The sequence below is a fragment of the Haemorhous mexicanus genome, chromosome 5 (assembly GCF_027477595.1).
Source record: "Haemorhous mexicanus isolate bHaeMex1 chromosome 5, bHaeMex1.pri, whole genome shotgun sequence".
NCBI classification, from domain to species: Eukaryota; Metazoa; Chordata; class Aves; order Passeriformes; family Fringillidae; genus Haemorhous; species Haemorhous mexicanus.
In genome coordinates, this window is record NC_082345.1 from 3,405,804 (window position 1) to 3,431,522 (window position 25,719).

Sequence of the window (25,719 nt, forward strand, 5' to 3'; positions counted from 1 at the left end):
TTTTTTAACTTTATTTACAGTAGGCTAGGCTCAACATCTTTATTATAAAACACGAAGAAACAGTCATCTGTGAGCGTGACTGGGTATCAAAGTGCGCTCTGCCTCTCGTGTGTTCGCGTGTCTGTCTGTCTGTCTTTTGGTCAGGGGTGCTCAGCACCTCTAACAACCCCCCTATCTATTATCTTTTCCCCCCTCCAACCCCAGGTAGAGGATAAAGATCTGTCTTCAGCTCCTGGGATGAGGATGCTGCCGGGGGGGAATGGCTTGGTTTCTTTCAGCTTTCAGCTTCAGAAGTGCAGTCGGGGGGGTGGCATGTGGCAGGTGGGGCCCGGGGGTGGCACGGACGGGCACCGTGCGGGGAGCAGGAAACTTTCACAGCAGAGTTTCCACTGCTTTGTGAGCACTCAGACCTAGCACGAGAGAGAGGCAGAGTTTTCACCTTCAGGGATTTTTCTCATTGCTCATTAATAGAGAGATATGTATCTTGCTTTTTTTTTTGCCTTTTTTTTTTTTTTCTTTTTTTGCGTGGGCAACTTCTGGTTTTGTTCGAGCCAAGTATTTTGGGAGGAGTGATGGCGGGTGGGGGGCTCGGCGCTCCCCTGGCTGCCCGGGTGTGCTCCTGGAGCACTCTCTGGGAAGGTGATCCCGAGCCGCCTCGGCAGAGGTCACTTGTGTGTGCGTGTGCGTGTGTCCCTGGTGTTTGTGTCTAGCATATGCATGTGGTTTTGCTGACTGCACTTGCAGGCTTGTAAATTTTCACCATGGGAAATTACCAACAAAGCCCAATCTGTCTCCTGGCTGCTTTGCACTTTCCGAGGGCGGCTGTACTTGAGCGAGCTGCAGAACGAGAGAGAAAGCGAGAGGGAGAGAGAGAGAGAGAAAGGGGGAGTTGGGAGGGGGGAGGGGGGAGAGGAAGGGTGGGTGGGTGGGTGGAGGGGGAGAGAGGTAAATAGCCTTAAATCGGAAGGGAGCTGCTTCTCTGTGGTCTTCCACAAGAGCTGCCTGGGCTCTGCTGGCTCAGTAATAACTGAGTGACCTTTTCTTTTGCTGTATTATGTCTGGCTGGTAAGGGATTGCATTTTGCAGCTGATAAAGCCCTGACTTCATTCAACTCGGCTCCTCACACGCTGCTTTAGGTAAGTTGTCTTCAGCCAGGACGGAGACAGACAGCCTTGGACTGCAAGATACTAAAAGGAGGACACCTGTAGCTCGGATGCGGTCAACACAATTACTTGGCGGATCCTTGAGGACCTCATTATTTTAAACTTAAAGAATAGCGATCTCCCTCCCCATCTCTCCCACCCCCTCTTTATTTTTTTCCCCAAACAATGCTTCTTTTTGACCTTTTCCAAGGAGAAGAGCTACAAAGCAGCCTCTGTGCTTATTGAACTGCCTCCCCTGTATCGCTTAATTGAGAAGGTAAGTGAGGCAACTGTGTACATAAGCTTTGGGTCATTTGTGTATGTGTGCCTGCATCACTCTCTCTCTCTCTCTCCTTCTCTCTCTCTCTCCCTCTCTGAGTCATAAGCCGGGGCTGCAATACACACACATACATCTCTGCACTGCAACTTTCACTCGAGCTGCAGCTCTGCTGAGACTGTTTTGTTTAAATCATGTGAGGCTTCATTATTTTTATGATGAGACATGAAATACATGCAAGCAGAGGATGCTGAGCGAAACCCCTCCGACTGTACGTCTCGAGAAATAGCAGTCAAAGTTAACAATGAATTGCAGCCCCACCACTACCCCCCTCCCCGTTATTATTGTTATTATTATTCTCGCTTCTTCCAGAGCTTCTCGAAACATGCTGTCAATTACCAAGGGAGTCGGTTAATTTCCCACTCCCCGGCTTTAATCCACAAGCCTCCCCGTACAGCAGTTTAATTTGCAACTGGTTCGGTGCAGGGTTAACCCTTTGGGCAGAGCGGAGGCAGGAGCGGGGCGGGGAGCCCGGGGGGCGGCAGGGACGCGCTCGGGCTGCGGGGTCCGGGCTCCGCGTCCTCCCTCTCCCGGAGCGGCCAGAGGGAAGGGCAGCCAGGCTGGCGCTGGGCAGCGCTACTTCTGTCTGCCAGCATTTCTCTTTTCTCCTCTATTTCCTGGTGGTTTTTTTTTTTGTTGTTGTTGTTTTTTTCCTCTTCTCCCCTCCGCTTCTCCCTTCCTAGCGAGCGCGATACGGTATGCTAACGCCGCATGTGACAGTTTAATCAAACCCATTTGTTACAACAAAGCTAAGAGACCGCTGGGATTAGAGGCTTACGGCAGAGTTAGGGCAGCATGTGGCTTTGTCGCTCGCCACCGCCGCGCGGGGCCGGCGGCTCGGGGTGTGCCGTCCCCCCATCCATCCTCATCCTCATCCTCATCCTCATCCCCGGCCCCGCCGCCCCCCGCCCCCGCTGCGGCGCGCCGCGCTCCCGCTCACTTGACCCGAGCCGAGGAAGCGCTTGCTACTTTTGCCGGGATTTGGTGCTTCAATGAGAAGGAGCTCTCCAGGCGCCCGTAAATCAACTCATGCAGAAAAAGGAGAAAAGTTTTGGTAAGGCGGCGGTGGCCGGCGCTGTGCGCTCCGGGGGGAGGCGGGGGGGTTCCTCCTTCCTCTTCTTCCATCCTCACGGCGCTGCCAGCGGCTGTGCCAGCGTGTGCTCTGAGCAGACCCCAAATACCGCTTCCGAATAGGACAGCTCTGTAGGACCGCTCTTTAAAGCGATTCCTTTCGCTCGGTGCAACAAACATCGCGACGTGCCGTCCCCGACACCTCCCTCTCCCCATCCTTGTGATGCTCGGAGAGGAATTGGCATAAAAGGCTTGAGCGTCTAACTCCGAAAAGGGATTCTTTGTTGTGGAGTATATGTTTCTTATTTATTTTTTTTTTTTTATTTTGCATGTGAGCTGCATCAAAATTGAACTCAGTCTTGCAAATCTCTTGTTGGCCTTTGCCAAGCACTAGCACTTTGCTGCCATGGTAACTGTAATTAAACTGATAAGAGTGGAAAAATGTCAGTATCTCTGAGCCTTGCAGCTGCATTGGAGAAAAAGGGAATCAAATTGGTTCCCAGCACCACTGCTCTAAAAAAGGAGGGGGGTGAGAGTGGTGGGGGGGGCTGGGGGAGAGAGATGGGGGGGACATGCCAGGGGTAGGAACATAGCTCAGCAGCTCCAGTCCCTGAGATCTGGGTACATCTATTTGCTGTGCTGTCCCTTAGGGGGCTACAGCCTGCAGGGATGCTCTGGGCCAGTGAACAGAGAGAAACAAGCTTTTAGGCCCAATCTAGCTTTCAAAAAGAGAAGGGGAAAGAAGAAGAGAAATCTTTTGTTTGGTGTCTCTTGGCAATCGACTAGCCATGTTGGCCAAATTCTTTTAATCTGTATCACTGCTCCCAGCTGTGGGACTGCATTCCCATTTTTATTTTTTGCCTAGCCTCTTCTCTTTTCCTTTTTTTTTTTTTTTTTCATCCCCTCCTTCCCAACTCATATCCTTTATTTAGAAAGAAAAAAAAAATCAAAAATACTAAAGAAAAAACCCCAGATTCCTCTGTAGAAGAAGGGGCAGGAGGTGAAGTCTAGTTATATACCATGGAAAATTAACTCAAAAGTATACAGGAGAGGCTACATTCAGAGTGCTGAAATCCTTACTTTTATTTTTAAAAAAACCCCGAGTGTTATGGAGTTGCGGTTACTTTGTTGTGTTAACTACAGAAGCTGAGCCTGTGCGGATGAATGGCACAGAACAAGAGAGCATAATGGAGGCAATCAACCGTTAGGCTGGTTCACAATGCAATCCAGGCAATTAAAAGCTCACCAGAGTTTAAATGAAATGGTTCCACTTATTTCTGTGCACCACACTGCACAGGCTATTATTTATGTCTCTTTTTTTAATTATGATTTCCCTTAAACTGTCAAATAACTCAGAATAGCAGGGTCTCGGAGGCAATAAGAATTTTCCACAGAACAATTTACATGCCAATCTAAAACTAGTTACGACTCCTGATGTGCTACATATGAGTCCTGAAATGTTTCTTAGCTTCTGAAACCTCAACTTTTTTTTTTTTTTTACGAGTCTGTGTGTGTTGCCCTGAATTACTGGAGCTCTGAATGCTTTTAAGATGAAGCTGCAGAGTGGGAAAGCACCAGAAAAGTATTTTTTTTATCTTTTCCTGGACCCCTAACTCTCCTGTTGACTGCATGTTGTCTGTCAGTTTGCTTTTAAAGACTGATGCACCCAATACTTATTTTGCTCCAAACTGATTTTTCAATTTTTTTTTTTTTTTTCCTAAGTAGAGGCAAGTTTGCCCTTTTGTGCTGTTTGTGCTCCTGTCTTTGGTGGAGCTGTGTGCATGCTTCTGAAAAAGGGGGGAAGAGTGGTCTGTAAAAGTTTGTAAGGGATCCAGTGCATAATAGAGCTCTTCCTCCCAAGGACTGCCTGTAGCACAAACAAGAACTGAGTTCTGAGTGTCTCATGCCATGCTCAGCTCCATCAGGGACTAATCCCGCTTACAGATGCTTCTAAATCACTAACACAATGTAGTTCATTACATCAAATCCTCATTCCCCTTGATTTTTGAGAAGGGTGATGATTTGAGTGAGATGGATTTTTGCTTCTCTGCCTTCCCCGGGAGCCTAATTTAGCTTTTTCCAGCAACCATTCCTCTTTATCCTGAAATCACAGTCACAAATCAGTTGACAGTGTTTCATCACACCATAATAACAATAAACAGGGAGGGGAGTCAGTTGCATTGAACTTATTTGGTGAGATTGAGAGAAATCTGAAAACCTGCAAGTCTGGTTTTTAAGTTCTCCCTTCAAAAATCCTAAAGGGGGTGAATGGTGATGAAGAAATCTTATTCCTGCCTCAGCTCTGCAGTTTGTGTGCAGTATCCTGGGGACTGGGGTGGAGGAAGGGAGGGAGCAGAGGGAAGAATAGAGGAAGCCCTTGAAAGCATATTGGGGTGAAATAAAAAGGGTTTGTTTGACAGTGACAGACTAGGCACTGAAATTCCTCAGTTCTGAGAACAGATCTGCTCTGTGATGCAGAGCATGGGTAGAACTCTGCAGAACTGAAGGGAAAGCTGGGTTTGATTTTTCTTTCTCTTTTTTTTCACAGCCTGGGTGTAGCACTTAGGGAATTGTATGATGTTTTGAAAGTGCTCCATAAGCTCTGCTTTCCTGGGGGAGGGGGAGAGGAAGGCAGTGCTGTGCACTGCCACCTGATATTTCAGCAAGGAGCAGTTTGGATGGGTTTGTGGGTGCTGTCAGCCTCTGAAAAGGCCCTTCCCATGTCCTAGGGAATAAATGAGTACTTAAACTGCAGCCTGTGAAAAGCTGGCTGACAGTGAGCTGCAAGGTATTCTCATTGCCAAATTAAGGGAGAGCTAAAAATACACAAGCATGTATCTGAAAAGTGCAACTGCATCGGAGGGAGACCTTATGGGAATGTTAAAGGAGAGGGAGATGGTCTGTGGGGTGATCTGTACAAATACAGGGGAAAGAAGCAATAAGATATTCTGGTGTCAAAACTGAGGGATTTAAACAGGACATGTGAAGAAAAGGACATTTTCAAATTCGGAGCTATGTCAAACACTTCTTGACTTTGTTTAGAACCCTTCTACACTACCAAAAAAGCATAACTCCTTTCTTTCCTTACAATGAAGCAGTAGTTTGGGGAAATTGAAATAATAAAATAGAACCAGCTTCATTGCATGTAAAGTGAGATCAGATCTGTCAGAGGAGAAAAGCATTCCTTCCCTCCAAAAGCTGCTGCAGACAGATTCCCTAATCTGAAGATGCTGCCAGTGGGGTGTCAGCACCACCTTCTCTCTTTGCCTCAGGAAAACAGACATGCAGGGCTGCAAATACTCCTTCCATGGGTGTTTGCCCCTTTGCAGTTGTCCCTACAAGAAGGTTTTGGGCTAACCACTGTGAATGACAGGGCTCTGCCTACTTTCCTCATGTAGTGAGTGTCTCAAAAGCTGTGCAGGCTATGTGCAAGCTGCAGTTTTATTTGTAATACAATAACCTCATGTTTGCAGCCTATACCTCGGGAATTATCAGGCTTGATTACTGCAATCTGCTCAGACATTCACTTGTTTGGCTGTGTTTCTGTGGCATCTTGTTCCCTTCAGACAGCTCAGGACAGTAGATCAGCCTGGATCAGGGACTGTCAGCCTCCACTCTCTAACCCGCTTCCTTATCAGACGATGAAATTTTTACATTAAGATTTTTTTCGTTAAAGCCTTTAACTGTGTTAGCTCCTGGTTTATTCTGGTTTCCCTCGAGCTAAAGATTAAAGTCCTAGAACAGCCCTTCATGCTTCTAAACTTTATTTTTTTTTTTAACTGAGTTACAAGAAGTTTATATAAATTGTGGCTGATTTTATGCATTTGTCCTCTAAATGGCTAAAAAGAGGGTCTGGGGATAAGCCTGTTGCTGGCACCTGGTGGATATTTACACTCTACTGTGTATAGATTAAGGCTTTTTGACCAACTGATGCTATTAAGAGTTTCAGCAGGAGTTCCCTTTACAGTCAGGTACAGGTTCCTTACCAAAAATCTCTGAAATTTTCACTGTTTTGAGTCGTTTATTTGTAGCCATGTTACTCTGCTGTTTCATGGATGTACCCTGGATTCAGGGGAGTCAGCTGTCATTTGAAGATGCTGTAAAGGCTCAGCCTTTGTCTCATGGTGCTTTCTCAAGAGGAAATGTGTGTGTTCATTCCCAGATCTGCCACAGACTGTGGAGCCCAGCGCAGGTCACTGGATCTCATCCTCCCCCTTGGGAATGAGAGACAGATCTTAGGAGCCTCTGCGTGGTGAGGAGCTATGAGCACCCACTGGGGAGTGATGGGAGGGACAGCACTGACAATTTTTATACTGGTTGATAGAAAAATACAGACCTTACACTTCGTTCATGGGATTTAGAGGTTGCTCAGCAGCACTGCTGGGGTGCTTTGGAGTGTCTGCCAGCAGAACTGCCTGCACACCCCTGGACAGCTCCTCCACCAGATAAATGCATCACCCCAAGGTGTGTGATGGGCTGCATGGCACAGAGAGGAGCGAGGCTGCTGTTGCAATGAGAATTACTGTTTCTACTTCAGCAATCAGCTTTGCAGGTGGGACTTGGGAGTTCAGCTTGGGAAAGTCCCTTAACTGGCCATGCAGTCAGTGCACTCCATGGAAATTCCATGTGTTCTGCACACACCTGTGTGGGGTTCCCTGGGATGCCTCAGCCTGTTGTTTTTGCAGCCCTAACATCCACAAAGACACGCTCTGCCATTGCTTCAAAGGTGACACTGGTTTTCCTGGTTTTCTTACAAGGGATTTCAAAAAAGCAAATACAAACCCAGCCAAACAACCCCAAACTCTTCTGTGTTCATCTCTCTGAGCCTGCCTGTTTGTGGTGCCATGTTACAGCACCAGCCAAGGTCTGCTGATAGAAGATGACACTGCCAAGGTTTCTTAACTCCAGGTAGTAGAGCCTTCATGGTGAGGGGCTCTTGAATTTGCTCTTCTTTGCTATGAGACTCTAGTCGACCTTTCCCAGTCTCTGGGTGATAATAATAGAGTTCCAAACCTCAAATGTTGGAGTAGGATTTGCTTGCTGGCAACAGCATTCGTTCCCCAATCTTGACAAATTCTCACTGCAATATTCAGACGGGCTCTAGTGAGCAGCATCTTTTTGAAGTTACATCACTGGCTTTAAAACAGTGAGGTAACCCCTACAGAACAGCGTGTCAGCTCTTCCCTTCTCTCCTATCCCTGTTTGATGTCCACCAAAATATCCACAGGGCTGTTATTTTGCTTATCCTAAGAGGTAACCGTGAGAGAATTAGTCAGAGTGCACTGGGGTGGCAGTTCATGCAGCTAAGCAGAGAGACCAGCCTGAGAGCACTTTGGGGCAGTGACCTCTCCCCATTTACTGTAAAGCTGAGGGCAATTGATTTTTGAATGGATCCCTGGAAGCTGGCTGCGTTGCTCTGAGTAACATCACTCAGCTGTGTTCCCCTTTTCGCTGGTTCTGTCCATTAAACAGTGTTTCAGGAGTTTGAATGGTTTTTTAAATGCTCTCAGCTATTACATCAAAAGGTGTATATGTACTTAATGGACACTACTGTACTCCTTGTCCCGAAGTAGCTGTTGGCTAAAACTGGGATTGGAAAGCGGGGAAGCATTTTTATCTTGTTTTTCTTGACAAACTAGAACCTCTCTGACCTTGTGCAGATTATTTTAAGTCAGATTTTTCAGGAGGTCCTTCCGCTGCAGGTTGTGACTGGACGTTGCTGCTACCGCAGTCTTTGGAAATCTTGTTGCTTCATTAATGTGTCTAAAAAGAACTAAAATATTAAAAAAGCAGCATCAAAATTTCTATGTCAAATCTCTCAGAAATCTCTCTTGCTCCGTGTCTCTAAAAGCTCTAATCTTTTCTTCTTTAAAAACTGAAGTTCTTTTATATTTTATAAAGATAATGCAAATAAGTCCAAATATGTGGATTTAAGTATGTTTGCCATATAGGTATGCTGTTTATTTAAATTTTGGGTTGCTAAGTATTGGAGATGTGCTGTTTATTTAAATTTTTTTGTTGCTAAATATTGGATACTGTGGCTGATATTGGACGACTTTTCAGCTGGACTGTTTTAACATTCCGTGTTATATTTTTTTCATCTTATTTCTTTTCAGCAAGGAGACCAGGTAAATGAGGTGTTAAAGAGAAGCTGTGGAACTTAGAGCAGTGGAAGTTTCTGCTCTCAAATTTATCTTAGCCTTGTTTTCAGCTCGCTGTGGTCTGACTAGGTTATTTTATCCTACCTACACCATTGACTTTTAAATGAACCGGGTGTGGGGGGCAGGGGGGAGCAGCGAGGTGGAGGAAGAAAAGGGCAAGAGTTTTTTTTTTCTACTTGAGAGAATATCTATTTTCAATCTTCTCTTGTCTTACTGTGTTTCAGGTATACAAATGCTCTCAGTCCAGCCAGACACCAAGCCGAAAGGTTGTGCTGGCTGCAACCGTAAGATTAAAGACCGATATCTTCTAAAGGCCCTGGACAAATATTGGCATGAGGACTGCCTGAAATGTGCCTGCTGTGACTGTCGCCTGGGGGAGGTGGGCTCTACCTTGTACACCAAAGCCAACCTTATCCTTTGTCGCAGAGACTATCTGAGGTAGGTCACGGCCTTCTTCCGTTCGCTGGCAAGCTTGGGAAACCTGTTCAGCCCATCCCACAGAGCTGCTCTCACACTGGCAGGGCTGCAAGGCTGGGTACTGGAGGAGATGAGGAAACAAATACTGAAAGATGGAGATTGAATTAAAATCTGAGTCAAAAAGCACACATGAGCAGGTCGTGGAGGTGGCTGCCAGATTTATGATGCTGATACTGGTGTAGAGGGGAGTAATTCCCCCCTGCTCCCCACAGCACCATGCTCCTGAGGAGGTGGTGGTCTCCTGCTCCTCCTCCTCCTCCTGCTCCTGGCAGCACGGTGGTGGGCAGGTGGCACAGCCTGAAACCAGCTCTGTGGTTTTCACCCAGCTTCAGGGCAGGGCTGGGACCCTGCAGGTGAGGAACGTTCCACCCGTCTTTGCTTTTGTCCTCTTCTTTTGCCAAGGGATTTTGTTTGTGGCACTCAAGTGTTAGGAAGGTTGGCACTCATCTCTTGGAAGCTGGGCCAGGATAGCCAACTGAATTCCCCATTTTCAGTAACCATGAGCCCAACCCACTCTGCTCCTGGTTTCAGTTGGCAGCCCAGGTGGGATGCTGGCTAACCTGTGGCCACTTGCTAGAGGCAGCAAATCAGCACCTCCCTTTCTCTCTTCTCATTTGCTTGTGGACCTACATTCTCAAAAGTATTTGAGGAATAACTCATAGCAAAGTACTGATGAGCAGCACCAGGGTAGTTTATCTACACGTCGTGTGTCCATAGGGCTGCTGAGCAGGAATGGAGTTTAACTGGGAAGTTTAGTGTCCCTGGGCTCTCAATAGTCAATAGAGAGAAAAGGCTCCTCTAGGAGCCCTTATTCCCTACAGTAACACCTTTCCTCCATTCCCTTTGGAGGGGGTCTCATGAGACTAGCTGCTCCAGGCTAAGGTGAACTTCTGGAAATATTTCCCCTGCCCCTTCAGTGAAGCCTTTTCCTTTTAAAGGGACATAGAAGTTGCTAATACATTGGGGAAAAATTAAAATTCTTTTTGAATGCGTTAACTTCCACATTCCACTTTAGTACAGGCTCCAAATAGGAGGTTCCCACACGCTGATCACTTCCCAAGTTATACACCATGAGTAGACAGGAACAGGGATCAGGACTAAAGCACTGACAACTATCAGTTCTCTGGCTCTCCATGTAACCACTGCTAGAAAAAAAGGGTGGAACAAAAACCTTCACAAACGCACCTTGCATTTGTTGAGCTGGGGCTAAAAGACAGATCAGGTTCTTCAGATGGGCTTAGACTTAATGGTAAAAGTATTCTGCTACCTATTAAAGCTCTGAACTGAACCCAAGATAGAGGGCTGGGAATTCAGCATAGAGGCTGCATCTTAAACCCAATGTGTTAAAGCTGCCAAAGCAGTAGGTAACAAAACCTCACTTTTAAAAGCTGATGGAACAGAAGGGAATTGTTGTACATGAACTTAGGTCGCTTGTGGTCTTTAGGTAAGTGTGTGTAGAAAGGGTTTGAAAAAGATTTTGGTGCGGGGAAGTAACATCCCAATTTTTAAAACCCATTTTAATAATCTTTATAGAATAAATGCCTGCAGGAGCGAGAGAACTGCTATGGCTGTTTCATCTGAGTTCCAAATTTACTGGAGACTTTGAGCTTACTGAATCTCCCAAGTGCTAGTGCAGCAGATCTAATGTTTTGAAATCAAATGTTTAAAATCAAAACCAGAAATGATGTGGTAGCAAAGATATGAGCAAAGCATTTCCCCAGCACAGATGCAGTCACACACACTCTTGCTCTCTGGTCTTTGAGGGTTTAACAGGAGTAAATATTTTGCTAACAGACTGTTAAAACTCATACTAAGTGATTCAGAGAAAGGAGATTTTTTTGTTGTTGTTTTTTGTCATGATCGCATTCAGACTGGCATTTCATTTATTTCTTCACACATAACACCTTTTACTTTTGCACATGAAACCAGCATACATGAGAAATCCTATAACTGGTTTTAAGATGTTTCTGATTTTTGTCTCTGGATTTATTGAGTCTTAATGAATCTATTTCGTTGTGATTTTTTTTTTTTTTGTGATACTTGTGAGTGCATAGATTTAAACTTGGTATTTACACTAAACTTCAAACTGATGCACTTAAGGTAATTGCAGATAGTCACTTGCCTCATTGCATCTTATCTACTTAGTTATGCAGTGAACCTATAAAAGTGATCTTTTTAGTGCTAATGTACAGACTAGTTAAATTTTCTCTAGCTTTGTAGTCAAATAAGCTTTCATATTTAGCAACCCACTTGATATGAATGTAAGGAACAAATTGCATTGTACTAATGATCACATTAGAGTTTGATTATGGTTTCAAACTATCTTCTTAGGTTTTTTTCTTTTTAACCATAAAGGGAGCCTTAGCTGCGTATAAAACTGTTCTGGCTTCCTATTAATTTATGTGGTGCCCTCTAGAGGATATGTGGCTTGAACGATACTATAAAGAGTAAAATTGCTTATTAACTTGTCTCTCAGTGTTCATTATGCCTTTCAATAAGACAGGCATTCTACAGATGCTACAAGCAATCATGCAGCCTGTTTGGGTGCTTAAACATGAATGCTAAAGTTCATAAATGGTGTGATTGTGTCTTTGCCTGTTTGCAAAAATACTTCCAGTATCTTTCATTTAGGGATGCTTGCCAAAAAAGCTGCACCCTCCCTCAGCCCTGATGCACGCTCTCGTGCTGCAGCTGAGCCCTGAGGTCCCCACTTTGAGCTCCTTCTAAACACTCTGCATCTTCAGAACTCCAAAACTCGCTTGGCTTTCGCTGCCTCCTTTGGTAAAATTAGTTAATTATACTATATTAAACCTTTTTCCTCTGGATCAGGAGGGATTGAGGGGACGTAAGGAATCTTTAATGAAGTAAGGAGCTTGAAAGGTGCTGTGGGTGTGAGAGGCTCTGCCCTGGAATGCGGTTCCCGAGGTGCCGGGGTGGCCGCGGCAGGAGCGAGCTCCGCTCTGTTAACGAGGATGGGAACTGACTGGAGCAAAGAGAGGGCTCAGCGCTAGGAATAACACACTCCCCGAAAATGATATGCAGAGGATAATTCCCCTGCAGGCTTCTGTCTTCTGCTTATACACTCCTGGGTTAGGAAGTGAAGACTTAATTTGAGGAACTTAGGTTTACGCCAATATTTCAAGTCCATTTATAGGAAGTGAAATATGCGAGAACTTTTTTTTTTCTCCCCTTCTTTTCCTCCAGAGCTGTACGGTGACATCTTAATGCATCAGCCTATCCTGCTCTGTCCTCTCTTCTGACTGGCAGCGTGTCCATTTGCAAGCACAATATTCCCTTTGAAATCTGTCATTACTGCCATTAATGACCAGTCATTATGTTAACAGCCCTTGGGCTGTTAACATGTCAAACTGGTTGTTAACTGGAATGTTATTACTTATTTAAACCTCAGGTATGAGTTGTGTGAAATGTGCTTTGGTTGCACATTCTGGGCTGCTTCTGCTCAAAACAATAGGGAAACAGCAGAGCGTTTGCCTTTGGGGTGCCAAGGGATTTGCTTTCTGTTCCATCTGCTCATTTGATTTCTGTATATTTGTGAGGTTCTCCTAGCCCTGGGCAGCCTCCTAATTTCAGGTGCAACTGTGTGCAATCCCTTCTCTCAGCCTTGCCTGCAAATGGGCCGCCGTGGATGTTTCCAGATGCACGGTAACGCCCGCCGCACGTTTGAGATTAATACCTGGCCCCTAGAAGTGTGAAATAAAAGGCCCACAATTACATGTAACTCAGTTGTATTAAATAATGAGCTTCCTCGGATGCAGCAGAAATATGAAAGTACAGCTGTGCTAAGCTAGTTGCAATGTAGGTCAATCACCCTTTTCACTTAGGTTTTTAACTACGCAAACCCCGCTGAGCGACCAATGACTACAAAGTGCTGTTTCATTCCTATTTAATTTTGGCAGCATTTTACTGAAGAGCAGGCATTCATGCAGCTAAATTATCTTTGCCGTTTCTGGTTTTAACTCCAGCTCCATGACACTAAATGTTGGAGTGCATATCTCTTAGTAAACACAAAGAATATGGTTTCTGATATATATATATATATTTTTTTTTTTCCCCCAAATCCACCTCTTAACATGGAAATTGAATTAGAACTTTTATTACTTTTTGCATAATTTCCCTAGCCAGGCAAGCAAGATCATAAGAAAAGGATTAGCAAAACTAATATATTGGGGTGGAATTTTTTTGCCCTTAAACACATCTAGAACCTTATTGAGAATGGGGAGGAGGATGACAGAAAGTCTATCCTCTCTCCCCACCCTTCCCTCTCCACCTCAGTATTGATGCTGTTTGTAAATATACAGCAGACTTTAAGAGTACCACGGAAGAGCTATGAAAATGAGTAGATCCTCATTCCTGAGGAACAGAACACGTTGGGTTTTTTCCTCTTCCCCACTTGCTGGTTGAAAGAGCTGAGAAAAGCCAAGTCTCTAAAACTGGATATTGGAGAAGATCTTATAAATAATGAGACTTGACCACAGAAAGTACTGTTCAACCAGAAGCATTATAAAGATGCTGCCTGTGTAAAATATTTAGTTTCAGAGCACTTTGAAAAGAGCAGAATTTAGGAAGCAGCTTTTTCCTGTACCACCGCTCACACTTTAAAGGCAATTATTATTTTAAAAAATTATCGTGTGAGAGTGCTTAGAGAGACTTAAAATGTCTTGTGGCCTGGTGCTGATCAGCAGATCCCATTCCTCTCTCCTGTCACGGGCAGTATTGCAAGCACCCAAGACATCAGCTTGCTTAAAGGCATGTATAAATACTCTGTGCGGATATTTTCATGGGTAGTGGGTTATAAAGTTTTTCAAAATGCCTCCTCAACATGTTTCTTGCCCAGCTTGATTAAATAAGGGTAGACCTTTAAAGATTTAAGCACTCTGTGTTTTCAGGAACATTGAGGTGATTATGGAAGTGAGGTTTTAGAGGTCCACTTTCTTCACTAAAGCTTTTTAGAACTGAACCCTTATGTAGACACTAATATCCGTGTTGCAATGCATTGAAGGGACTCGTAGTTTGCAGGAATATGCCCTAAAAATATTTTAAAATAGTTTAAAAAAGGGTAGGTGCAGCAATTCACTTGTTCTAATTTTGCTGTGTGCGATGACTGTTCTTCTAAATTTGCATAAACGGTATCATTTAGTGTGTCTTGGAAATAAATAAAAAAGGCAAGAATACTGTCTTTTCCACTAATTGCCAGAGGTTTTGAAAACCTCCAAACACCTTAACAGTTGTTGAAAGGGATAAAGAGAGTGATGCAAACACGCACAGTTAATCCACCCAACTTGCAAAGAATAATGCTTCTGATTTAGTTACACCCTGGCTAGTTTAGCTTGTTCTTTCTTTAGCTCATCTGTGATAGCTTCTAATAAGAAACATTCAATTAAGCTGTTAAAATTGGTGTTTAAGTCATGTTGAAATGCTGTGAAATGTGTGTGCTCAAGTTTGACGCTCTTCATTAGTTCCATGTGTTTCCCCATATCTGCTGGTATTTTTTCTTCAGAGCTGCCAAATTTTTAATAATTGTGTTATTTTTAGTGGCTTAAAATACACAGTTTAATTTTCAAGAATGTGAATCTTCCCTCTTATAAGGCTTCTTGAAAACCAGACGCTCCTCGTGTGTTGTCAAAATACCTCATTAATCCCCTGGAAACGTTCAAAGAATTTCAGGAGACTTTTCAGATGAAAGTACCCTGCCTCTTAAAGCCTGTCCTACAGCTCTTCATTACAGCACTACAGTGCTGTGTATTTTGATGGAAAATTATTTTACTACAAAGGTTTTGCCAATACAGAGCAGCTCAGTAAAGCTTAATAAAAGCAGTGATTTTGGGGAAGCCGAAGTAATTCTGCAGTGCCAGAGGATGGGATAATGTTCCTGGCAAAAGAACAACAGCTCTGTAGTTCTGCTTAGTGTTTCCTGCAACCTCTTTTAAAAGAAATGTGAATTTCTTGTTTTCATTCTTGCTAATTTATTTTTTTTTCCTCTCAGAAGTGACTTTGTGACCAGTACTTCTTATGAGATATCTTTAAAATAATAACCATAATAAAGTTATTGACTTCAGGAATAAATATTATCAACTACATTGTGACACGGGATTTGATATCCAAGGTTTCACTGGCAAATTTCTGAATTTTTGACCTGAAGCTTATGTGAAACAAAGAATCTGTGCATAATGTAGTAGAATTATATTTAGTTCTAATAGCCTAACACAGATGCCTTTAAAAAGTTCTGATTTCTACTCAATATCTGTTCCTTAAAAAACTGCACATTTCTATTTTTTTAAATTTCTTTGAAATTTTAATTAATTTTTGGGGACACTTTACACTGAAAATTGAAAAAAACTCCTCAAGTTTTTACCATGTATTTAAAAGGTCTATTACTGAATTTTGTTACTTGTATTTTTCAAGTCTCCCAGAAAAGAGATAGCATTTCTTTCTGGATGTAAATGTTTGAACACATGTAAAAATCAAAATGGGTTAAATTGTAACACACTTCTTTAGTCCTCCTGACTTTAGAAATTGCTTTATTTTTTAACTTCTCACTGAAGTTAAGTATATTCATGATGGATTTGGAAATCAAAATATACAGCATGCAACTTATGGTTTCCAAATTAAACTGGCCTTAACTATCGCAGTCCTTAAAAAACAATTTTTTGGGAATATTTTATTAAATGCATTTTTTTTTTGATGGCTAATTTCACAATAGATTCCTTAGTATGGTAATGGATGACTTTTTAATGAATCCAAGTAATAGTTATACATTTGGGGGTTTTTTGGTCAAAACATTCTGCAATTTTTGAAGTTTCTCAGACTCAGATACCTGAAGGAATGAGTCTGCCTTCTCGAAAAGCTTTGCATGTTCCACACCTCCTTCCCTGTAATATAATTCTGGTGCTGCTCCTTTACATCTTCCTGGAGCTGCTTCTTGCCTCTCCTGAATCAACTGGCCTTTCAACACCTGGGTCTCTTTGGGACATTTAAAAATGGCCCTGGAGATCAGTAGATCCCTCATTTAAAAGAGTAGAAAGGATGTCCAAGCTATCTCTAGAAACATGCATCTTTCCTAGCTGTGTGCATGAATCTATCAAATTATATATAAACCTTTCAAATCATACATAAATCTCTGTACAGCAGTTTGGTGTGATATATAGGCATAAAAATCCCAGGGAATTCTGCATCCCACATTCTACAGGTGCTTGCTTGGTGATCATGGCCTCATCTTCTCTAAACCAGTTAAGACTGAGTTTAAATGAGTGCTGGTAGTTGAGCATTTTGACAGCCCCGTGGCAATTGGCACGGTCAGTTGCAGACTTAATTTAGCTAAGATGCTGGGGTGCCAGTGTGAGGAGCCCACATTCCAGTCCCTCTCCCCACTTGACATCAGAACTGTGGCTACCAGCAGCTGGAGAGTGTTTGGCACCTTTTTTTCAAAGAGCACAATGATCCCAATTATTTAACTGCAAGACGTTTTCCTTTGGGATTAGAGGGAACCCTGTTGATCTATTTCATAGCAAAGCACAGCACAGGGAAATTTTCATGACCAGAAAATCACCAATTTTATAAAGAGTGTCTCTGGAATGATGTTCCTTGGGACATTCCCCTGCAGATCTTGAGTGAAGTGGCCTTCTGTAATAGTGGAATTTAAACTTTTCATATTCTCATTTGCAAAAATGATAATATCTCGTGTTGGTGCATAGTAATTGCACAACATGCAAAGATAAAATATTTTGGGGGTGGGAGGTAAGAGCAGAGAATATTATGCATGTTATTGCATCTTTTTTAGAATTTTGAAGTGGGGTGGTGAGAGTGAGAATGTCCAATTGTACATTTGAATATACTGTAATTAACATATTGGACTAATGAAGGAAAGACTGTCTTACACCAGGTGGCAAATGCACCCTTGCTCTTGTATTGCTGCTATCACACCTTTGTTTTCAGCAAAGCTCAAACCTAATGTACAGAAATAATCACATTTCTCTTGGTATTATTATTTATATTTTGATATAATGTTCAAAAGGCTTGAGAACAATAGCTGATTTTTGTTCATGACAAGTGTCCAAGCCATAAATATCAGTCTACTCAGTCTCTCAGGTTTTAGCTTGCTGGGTAGTGTTTATTATATTTAACCCTGCATTGAACATCAGTGCTGGTCCACCATGGCATAAAATAAATACTATTTTATTCTATTTTATAATGTTGTTTCTTTGCAGATGCTTTCAAGGAAATATGTGTTAAAGTTGCTGCAAATAGTTTCAGTAATTCCCTGCTGCTGTAAATATGCTAACTCTGAGAAACAGAATTTATTATTCTTTATCAAATTCTAACAATAGTTCAAGTAACAATCACTGAACTTGGTTTTGTCTTTTAGATACATTTTAAGGAAGGATTTCTAGGTAGGGATAGTTCAAATGAGTTACAGGCTGCAGAATAGGGATGGGAATTGCAATCATTGTGAATTATTTTCTTATCTTTTGTCACTATGGTTGTTTCTACATAAATCTCGGGGTTTTTTTGAAGTCAGGACTGAGCTCAGTTCAGAGCTACTACTCTTTCTCAAAATTTGTACTAAAAATCAAGATTTTAAGACAATAGAAAATGTAAAAACTCATTTCCCATAAAGAACACACTTCATTTTTCCCTTTCTAATTTGTGTTAAACAAATTTTACACAGAATTCAGAATTTTCTAGGATCTGATGTTTGGGTTTACACAAAAAAGCCTTTTCAAAGTAGTCTTTATAAGCCTAATGTGTGTGCCTTATCCAAAGTGTTAAGAAGGAGGAGGGCAGTTGCAATAACAAACTGCTCTGCACTGGTTTTTGCTGGCTTCCTCACTTAATCTTTAATCTGACACATTTAAGAATGCTCTATACCAAAATAACATTAAATCTAATCCTACAAACATGTCCTAGATGCTTGACTTGGTGTAGCCAGAATAATCCTGTTGAAAGGCATAGGGCCTATTAATTCAGAAACGTGCCTCAGCAGAGCCAAATCTTTAAAATTAGAATTTCTTTGCCTGCAAACCCCTCTTGAACTGCTGTGTCCTTGTTCTTTGTCTGCTGTTGACAAACCTCCCTGGTCCAGGAGATGCTCAGACCCAGGGCTCTCACCCTGGCCAGGCACCTCTTTGCAGTGTCTGGGATGTCAATCAAAGTTGTGACACTTGTGACAACCTTGCCCTGTTTGTCTCTGGCAGGAAGGATGGTTATTTGTATGCTAATCCCACACAGCACTGCCCCAAATCAAACTGCTGGGGAATGATTTAATGGTCCAAGTCTAGGCTTGGCTCTACACCCCATGGGCTCTGCTCTCCACAGCTTTCCAGGGAAGCAGCAGTTGGAGGTGAGATAAAACTTTACCAAAAAGCCCTGAGGTTTTGTGTTGATGCTTGTGAACCTTGGGCTCTCAATTCACTTTCTCTTCATGCTCCAAAATTGCACTAATGAGCATGTGCTGTGTACTTAGCAGCTTTAGGCTTCCAGAAGAATATGTTCATTTTTATTAAGATACTGCATTCATACTTTTTTATGCTCCTTGTAGTAATAAAAAAAAATATTAAAATCCAGCGTGACAATGAATACTTATAACAGGGCCACTAAAAAGTAAATTAAAATGTATTCTTTCTGCTCAGGACTTCACTTACTAAAACAATCCTAAAACCTGGAGGAAATGCTGCACGCACTGCAGCAAATGTGCTGGTTTTAATGAGCCTGGCTGTGCAGTGAAGTTAGCCAAGAGCACTTCCCCCAGCACCTCCTCACCTAATTCAGTCATAATGCAGAATGAATGGCTGGGAAGGGAGTCAGAGAGCAAAACAAAGAGCACACATCCAGTGCTGGGTGCCTTCTGTGCTCTTCTGAGCCCTTTCATGACGACCCCTGGTGGGTCCCAGGCAGGGTCCCAATTACTCTCTGTCCCCAGGTGCAGCACAGCCCGAGCCTTTTCCTAGGACAGCATCTTTCTTTATTCTCCCTGCTCCTCCTAGGTTCTCACCTGATAATTACAGGTAAAACATACAAGTGTGTTTTGTAAGATAACCCCTGAAATATGTAGGGTGGTGGGGGTAGCACCCAGTGCAAGTTATTAATCAGTTTGGCCATGGGATAATCCCAAGCACAGCCTCTCCCTGCCCTGGTAAGCAGGTGCTTGCTTCCATCCAGCTCTTTTCCCTCCTTGTACAAATATACCTCCCCTGCTACAGGGTTTACTCTGAGTAAAATCCAGTCTGTATTTGCAAAATTTACTGTAATTTGGCAGATTTTCAGTCTTGATAGATATGTACTGTGTCTGAACAAATAACTCTGGAGTTAACTATCCTGAGTAATCTTGTTATTAATCACATTATCTCACTATGGTGACAGATCAACAGTTTTCTTCATGACCTGTTGAAAAAGTAATTTTTATCTATTTTATAGATGTGATTGTATAAATATATGTGAAAGGTTATTTTAGCAGACAGACAACTACTTCACAATTCTAATTTAACCACCATAAATCCTTTCTCCTCATCCTTCCTCTTTTAAGGTGTGCCTTTTGAAAAAGTTAGTTCTTGCCACCAACTCCCACGTGCCTCCTGTTTGGCTGGTTTGTGTAATACTGTCAATATTATATAACAAGTGTACTGCTGCTTTTAGCAGAGTATCAAAAAGCTGGTATAGGGGACAAGTATTTCTTATCTACTCCCTCTCTTCTTCCTTCCCAAAAAAAAAAAAAAAATAAAAAAAATTGGAATGAGAAGGAAACAGATTTAGAAAATGATTGCAAGCACGTTAAGTTTCCCAAAAAAAAAAAAAAAAAAATCTTGCCTGAGTGGAAAGATGTGATTTTTGTCACTGTAAGCCTGGAAACCACCATCCCTGCAGAGCACTCAAGAACTAACCCTCTCACCCCCAAATTCTGAAGAACTGTTTTATCCATGCTTTTAAGCCCTGGTCTTTTGGCTCCTTGAGCTCTAGCTGAGTTCTTGTGAAACCAAACCTAGCCTAGACCTGGAGTGTTTGCTGAGAAAAGGCACTGAGGAGCTCCCTCCCATCACCCCTGAGCTGCAGGAGCTGCCAGCAGGGCTGGGTGCTGACACCCAGAGATGTCATCTTCCTGGCAGCAGGAATACAGCAGATGCCAGCAGTGGTTTTGCTGTCTCCTTCTTGGTTTGCTTCAACAAAAAAAAAAAGCCAATTTGTTAATTTATTCTCACTGCAGAGCTGCTTGCTGAAGGCAGGACTGCTGATGGGGGGAGGATACATGTGAATTTCTGTGTCTGCCCTGCCTCAGGTGTCTGATGATCCCCCATCCCTTCTTCCTTCTCTGTGTACAAGGAGCAGGAGTAGGTACAGCTCTGCTGTTGATATGAAGAAACAAGAGAAGTGGAAGGGTTAACAGCTGCTTTCCCCAAAATTTCAGAATGCTGAAAATGACAGATGCATCATGCCAGTGTGAGTGACCATCCTTCCTCATCACTGGAATTTGGGAGGAAAAAATATTAAATTGCAAGTTTAAGAAAACTTGTCAAGAGAAGACAACATCAGTTGTCTTTAGATGGGACCCCTGCTTTCTGTTCCTAAAAGGAAATGCAGCCACCAAGACATCTGCATCTGGGCAGATCACTCTTCCATAGATCTGTGCTCTTGCTGTCAGTTTTCCATCCTCCCTCTGCTCAAAATGAGCACCAGCAAACTGGGCAACTCCCCACTTCTTAGTGACTGGGAAAGAGTGACAGTTTGTGTGCTCCAAACTGAGTGGTTTTGCTGCAAGATTAATTCTGGAGAACTTCTGTCATTTTGGATGTGGAGGAAGGGATGAGGGGGGCTCTGTGTGTGTGTGTGAGCAGAGGCTGCCCGCTGCATGCAGGAGTTTTGGTAAGGAAGAAATCCCTGTTGAGAGCAATCCAACATTCCTCTGTGTTCTGCATTGCTGCTGCCACAGCTTCCCCCTCCTTCCAAAGGAAAAAAAAAAAATCCACACAATTAAAAAACCACAAGAAAAAAGTTCCTATCCCATTGTACTAGCACCACATGCAGCAAGTCAAAAGATGGGAAAATTATGGCAGCAGACATTTGGCTCTGCCAAATTTAAAAGGTCACCACCTAAGGGCAGGCAGAGAAAAAAAGTTCCAGTAAAGGGGTAAGAAAGAATAAAAGCCTGAATTCAAAGCATGCTGCTGTATTTGTCCCAACATAAATGATGTCTAGTCACACACATGATATTTTTATCAAATGTTTCTCCTCATGGCCCTAACTGCATTGAGCATGCTGTTGTTGCTTCCTTAATGCAATCTCCAAAGGTCAATCAAGTTATAGAGTCAGGCTGATAAGATTAGATATTACTTTAAAAAATGACCAAAAACCTGTGTTTGGAGGAAGGCCTGAGTCCAATATAATTCTGTCTGGTTTGCTCCAGGTCACTGTGTCTTTTCCTGGAAACACTGTGTAAACTGAGCCCTTCTACTTCAGCTCCAAGAGTGCTTTCTCATCTCTGGTGATAGCTGAGGTAGCTGCATGTTCTTGGGGAGAGATGAGGGAGTCTTCTGGCACAGGACAAAAATAAAATGACACGTTCAAGTGCTTTTTTTTTAATGCTCCAGGGAGATTTTACTATCTGAATAGTGTGCAGTGAGCAGGGATTTTTCATTTCATACATCATTCACGACTTGCTGCAGTGATTCCAAAAAGTCCCACAAGCCAAGTCACTGCTTGCACCAAAGCACAGAATTTCTGGTTTGTGAGTTTTAACAAAGGATCTTAGAGGTTTTTTTAATCTGCACCCAAAATTTGTGGTGGGGAGGTACAAGAAAAGGAGCTGTGTCTGAGAAAGGTGAAAGATACATGGCAATGACTGTGGCAAAATCCAGCTTTCTTTTAGTTTCCCCTCCTTGCTTGTTCTCTCACTGCCATGAGCTTGGTGCACAAGGGAGGAGGGCAGGTCCCCAGTTTGTCTTTGGTCTGCACATGAAATTCTCATGGTAGCACTAGCCAAGGACTTGGTTTTACATTAGACTCTTGCACTGACAAAGAGCTGTGAGCAGCATGTGAAGTTTGTCTCTGCTTTTACCCCTCCATGCATTTATTTAGGAGTAGTCAACACCTTTTCCAGCATTTGCAAAGTGTCTGGGATGAAATACTAAAGGTGAGGTGATTTAAATCCAGTTTTATGAGTATTTCTCATCTGCTTTAGAAGCTTTGTGGCAAATGCATGAATATTTAATTGCTGTAGTAAAAAGCAGGTGGGGGCAAGCCTCTCCTAGCAATGTCACCTATGAATGCTGAAGTCAGACTGGCCTTCTGTGTCTGTCAGTGGGGCTGGAGTGAATGACTGCACAAGGCTCTGGACAGATGGGTGAGCATCTTGTTACCCAGCAATTACTGCACATGTGCCCACCGTGGGCTTCCTGGCTTTTCCTGCAGTCTCAAGAAATCAAGCAAAAGCAACCTAATTACCTGGCAGTCCTTCTAGATCAGCTGTGTTAAAGACACAGTTGTCACTGATGCCTCAACATTGCACTCTTTAGAAATGAAGGAGTGGAAATGGGTCAAATAAGAACTTCTTTTTTTTTTTTTTTTTTCTTTTTTTTTTTCAGTGCAGAGAGCAGGGCAGCTGAAACCTCTTCCCCCCCATGCTGTGGGAAAGTGGGAGAGGTCAGACTGCAGCTCTGACACATGATGGCTGCATGGGCAAAGCAGTGAAGGCTCTGGGCAGTAGCTCTCCATGTTGGCTGATGTGACAACACATCAGATTCTCTCTCAGCCTCCCTGGTGGTTTTTTTTCTGACAGCCTCCTGTAGCCCAGTACCAGCCTGCTCCATGTCCTTTCCCTGCATCCCCAGCCCAGGTTTTCCAGTTTTACAGCTCCTTTCTGTCAGGGTGAGGGAAGGGCTGGTGGGAACCAGACAGGTCCTACTGGAGACAGGCTAGTTAGGAAAGGACTAAATGTGTGGAGGAGCACAGCCAGTGCAGGTAGCTCTGCTTGGCATACTCAGGGACCTGTGGGCACTCAGAGAAAGGCAGGAGATGATGGCTCAACAAGAAGACACCAGAGAACCTTGAGCTTGGACTGTGAGGGGACAAAAGTCTGGGGGTTCTTTAGTTAGGGGTCCCTCCTCGGAGGCACCAACTCAAAATGTTGATGATACTGCCCTGTGAATAAATTGCTTCATGGATCCAGACATCCAGGACTCTGCTATGGGGAGCCTGGTCTGCCTTATGAACGTGGGGTTTGTGGGGAACCACATGGGAACCTGTCCCTGTCAGGTCACTGGGGCTGCCCCAAAAGGGTTTGGGTTCCAGCTCAGCAGTGTGACTGCCAGAGTGGCTCCTGCATGGTCAAACAGGGAAGTTCTCTAAACAAAAAAACAGGAATTTTGTACCCAGTGCTGAAATTTCAACCTAAGAATCTTGGAGTTATTTTTGTACACTTACAGACCTGCACTGCCAAAGGAACTCAGCAGAATTTTGCCAAGTCTCTCCAGAACATCTGCTGTGAACTGTCCTGTGGTTCTGCCAAAGCAGAGTTTGTCAGTATGGCCCTTGGATGGGAGTTTATGGTTGTGCTTCCCCATTCTTATGGCAATTCCCCCTCAGTAGGATGTAGGGCCTGCAGAGTCCATTTATCCTGTTCCAGCCCCTTCATCTGGCACTCAGCACCTACAGGAGGGCAGGAATCTGAAAACAGGCTTTGTTATGACAGAGATCTCCAGATCTCGTAGCAGATGTTGCTGGTGAGAAGCAATTTTGTTCCAGCCAAACCTTCTTCAGCTCGGCTGAGAAGATGCACAGAGAATCTCATAAGGCTACAGGCTTTGGCAAGGAAACTCAGCATTTACCAATGCCAGCTCCTCTCTATATTTCTTTTTTTGAAGGCTATGTAGAGCAAATGATCTCTTCTCTGTCTCTGTGAAACAGCTGTAAATTTCTCTCCCTTTAACCCCCCCCAGCCATTAAACAGTGCTGACAACAGCCAACAGTTATCAGATGCAAAATGAACTGTGTGCCTGGGATAAAGAGTTGTGTATCTGCCTCTCCTTCATCGATCCACTGGACGTTTCGTATGCCAGCTCTTTAATTTTAAATATTCTGAGGAAGAAGAAATCCCTGGTAATTTCCATAACAGCCTTTTAAGAAGTCTTGTCACCTTTTAAAGAGACATTTGCTTCCCCTTTTCCCTCTCTCCCTCCCCAGCTCCACACACTGCTTGTTTTAACCTTATCCTCTGTATACAGACTGCAGCTTTGGTGTGTGCTGCAGACCTCTCTGCTTTGGGCCCAGAAGATCTTACCAAGATTTTTTTAGCTTACTTTTCCTCAGTGCTGGTGGTAATTCCTTTCCAATAATTCCCTGGCATTAAAAACTTTTCCTGCTTTTGAGGGAGGAAGTTCTGCCATACATTTGAGCCTGGGACTGCAGGATTTCTGCCCAAGGTGTCTGTTCCCTTGGAGCTGAGAAAATGTCCTGTTCTGGTTGTCAAAATAGAGGCAACTGAGAGGTTGGGAGTGATTTGCCTACAACAAGAAAATGGTTTTGTGGTGGAGTGAATTTACCCAGACTCTCTAAAAAATTAAATCAATCCTGCTTGTTTTCTTTTTCTGACCATGATGATTCTACCTCCAAAGGAAGGGGGAAAATCATATTTCATTTAAGGATCAATTAACAAGTGAATCATGCGTTGGTTTTTCATCCGAGTAATTTTGTATACTTTGATTGATTTTATTCTCTTGAATAATTCTCTGCACAAGGCCCTCTTATGGTGCTTGCAGTTTAAGGTGCTGCAGGAAAGTCATGTCTGAGCTCAGCAAAGCCAATGAGGCCTCTCAGAGTGCTCCACAGCCCTGCTGGGTTTTGGAAGCAGAGAATTGTGCCAGTGTTGAGCCATTTATAAATCCACCCCCAGCCTACCTGATGCACAAAAAGAGGGGATGACCCTGCTCCACATGGCTCACGTGAGGTCGTGTACAGCCCCCTAAAATGTGACAGAGATGTCAGAGAAAAGATTCTCAGGGGTGGTCCCTTGTACCTAAAGGGCACTTCGTGTGCATGAGCACTGGGAAACTTGTGTTCTCAAGTAGCTGGGAGTATAAAAATCTGATTAACTATTGAACTGCAGCCCCTACGTAAATTCACTGTGAATTTCAGAACTGCTGCTGTCGCAGTCCTTGCTCTGTAAAATCACAGGGTTGGGTGCATTTCCCACAGAAAAATTGCCATTTTTTTCCTCTCTTCTTGCCAGGATGCTATTAAGAACAAAATGTCTTTATTTGATGAAATTCTTGTCCCTACTTGTTTTGGGGAAAGGGGGCCTGTTTTAGGGGAAAAAAAAGAGGAAATTGATTACAATACTGTTAGTTAAGCAGCTCAGTGAAAGGTTTGTTATTTTGTTTTCACTATTAAAATATCCCCTAATCCACCTTGCTGGGTCTCTACTGCTCTTGTAATATTCAATCAAGCCCTTGTTTTGTGAGAAATGTGACAATGCATTGTTGGCACTTTACAAACCTACAGCCCTCGGCAATAGATAATGAGAGGCAGG

General features: G+C 43.2%; 1 protein-coding gene across 2 annotated transcripts in view; it reads left to right on the forward strand.

The window, feature by feature from the left end:
• Positions 1-943: 943 nt before the first annotated feature.
• LMO3 (LIM domain only 3) overlaps positions 944-25,719 on the forward strand; it is a 59,118-nt gene continuing 34,342 nt past the window's right edge. Inside the window, exons 1-2 of one of the 2 annotated variants that reach the window (XM_059848035.1) lie at positions 944-1,419; positions 8,936-9,149. In XM_059848035.1, the coding sequence (XP_059704018.1) occupies positions 8,944-9,149 (206 nt within the window). In that variant the 5' untranslated portion in view covers positions 944-1,419; positions 8,936-8,943. The remainder of the gene's footprint in view (positions 1,420-8,935; positions 9,150-25,719) is intronic. The other variant, XM_059848036.1, reaches the window with a different exon arrangement.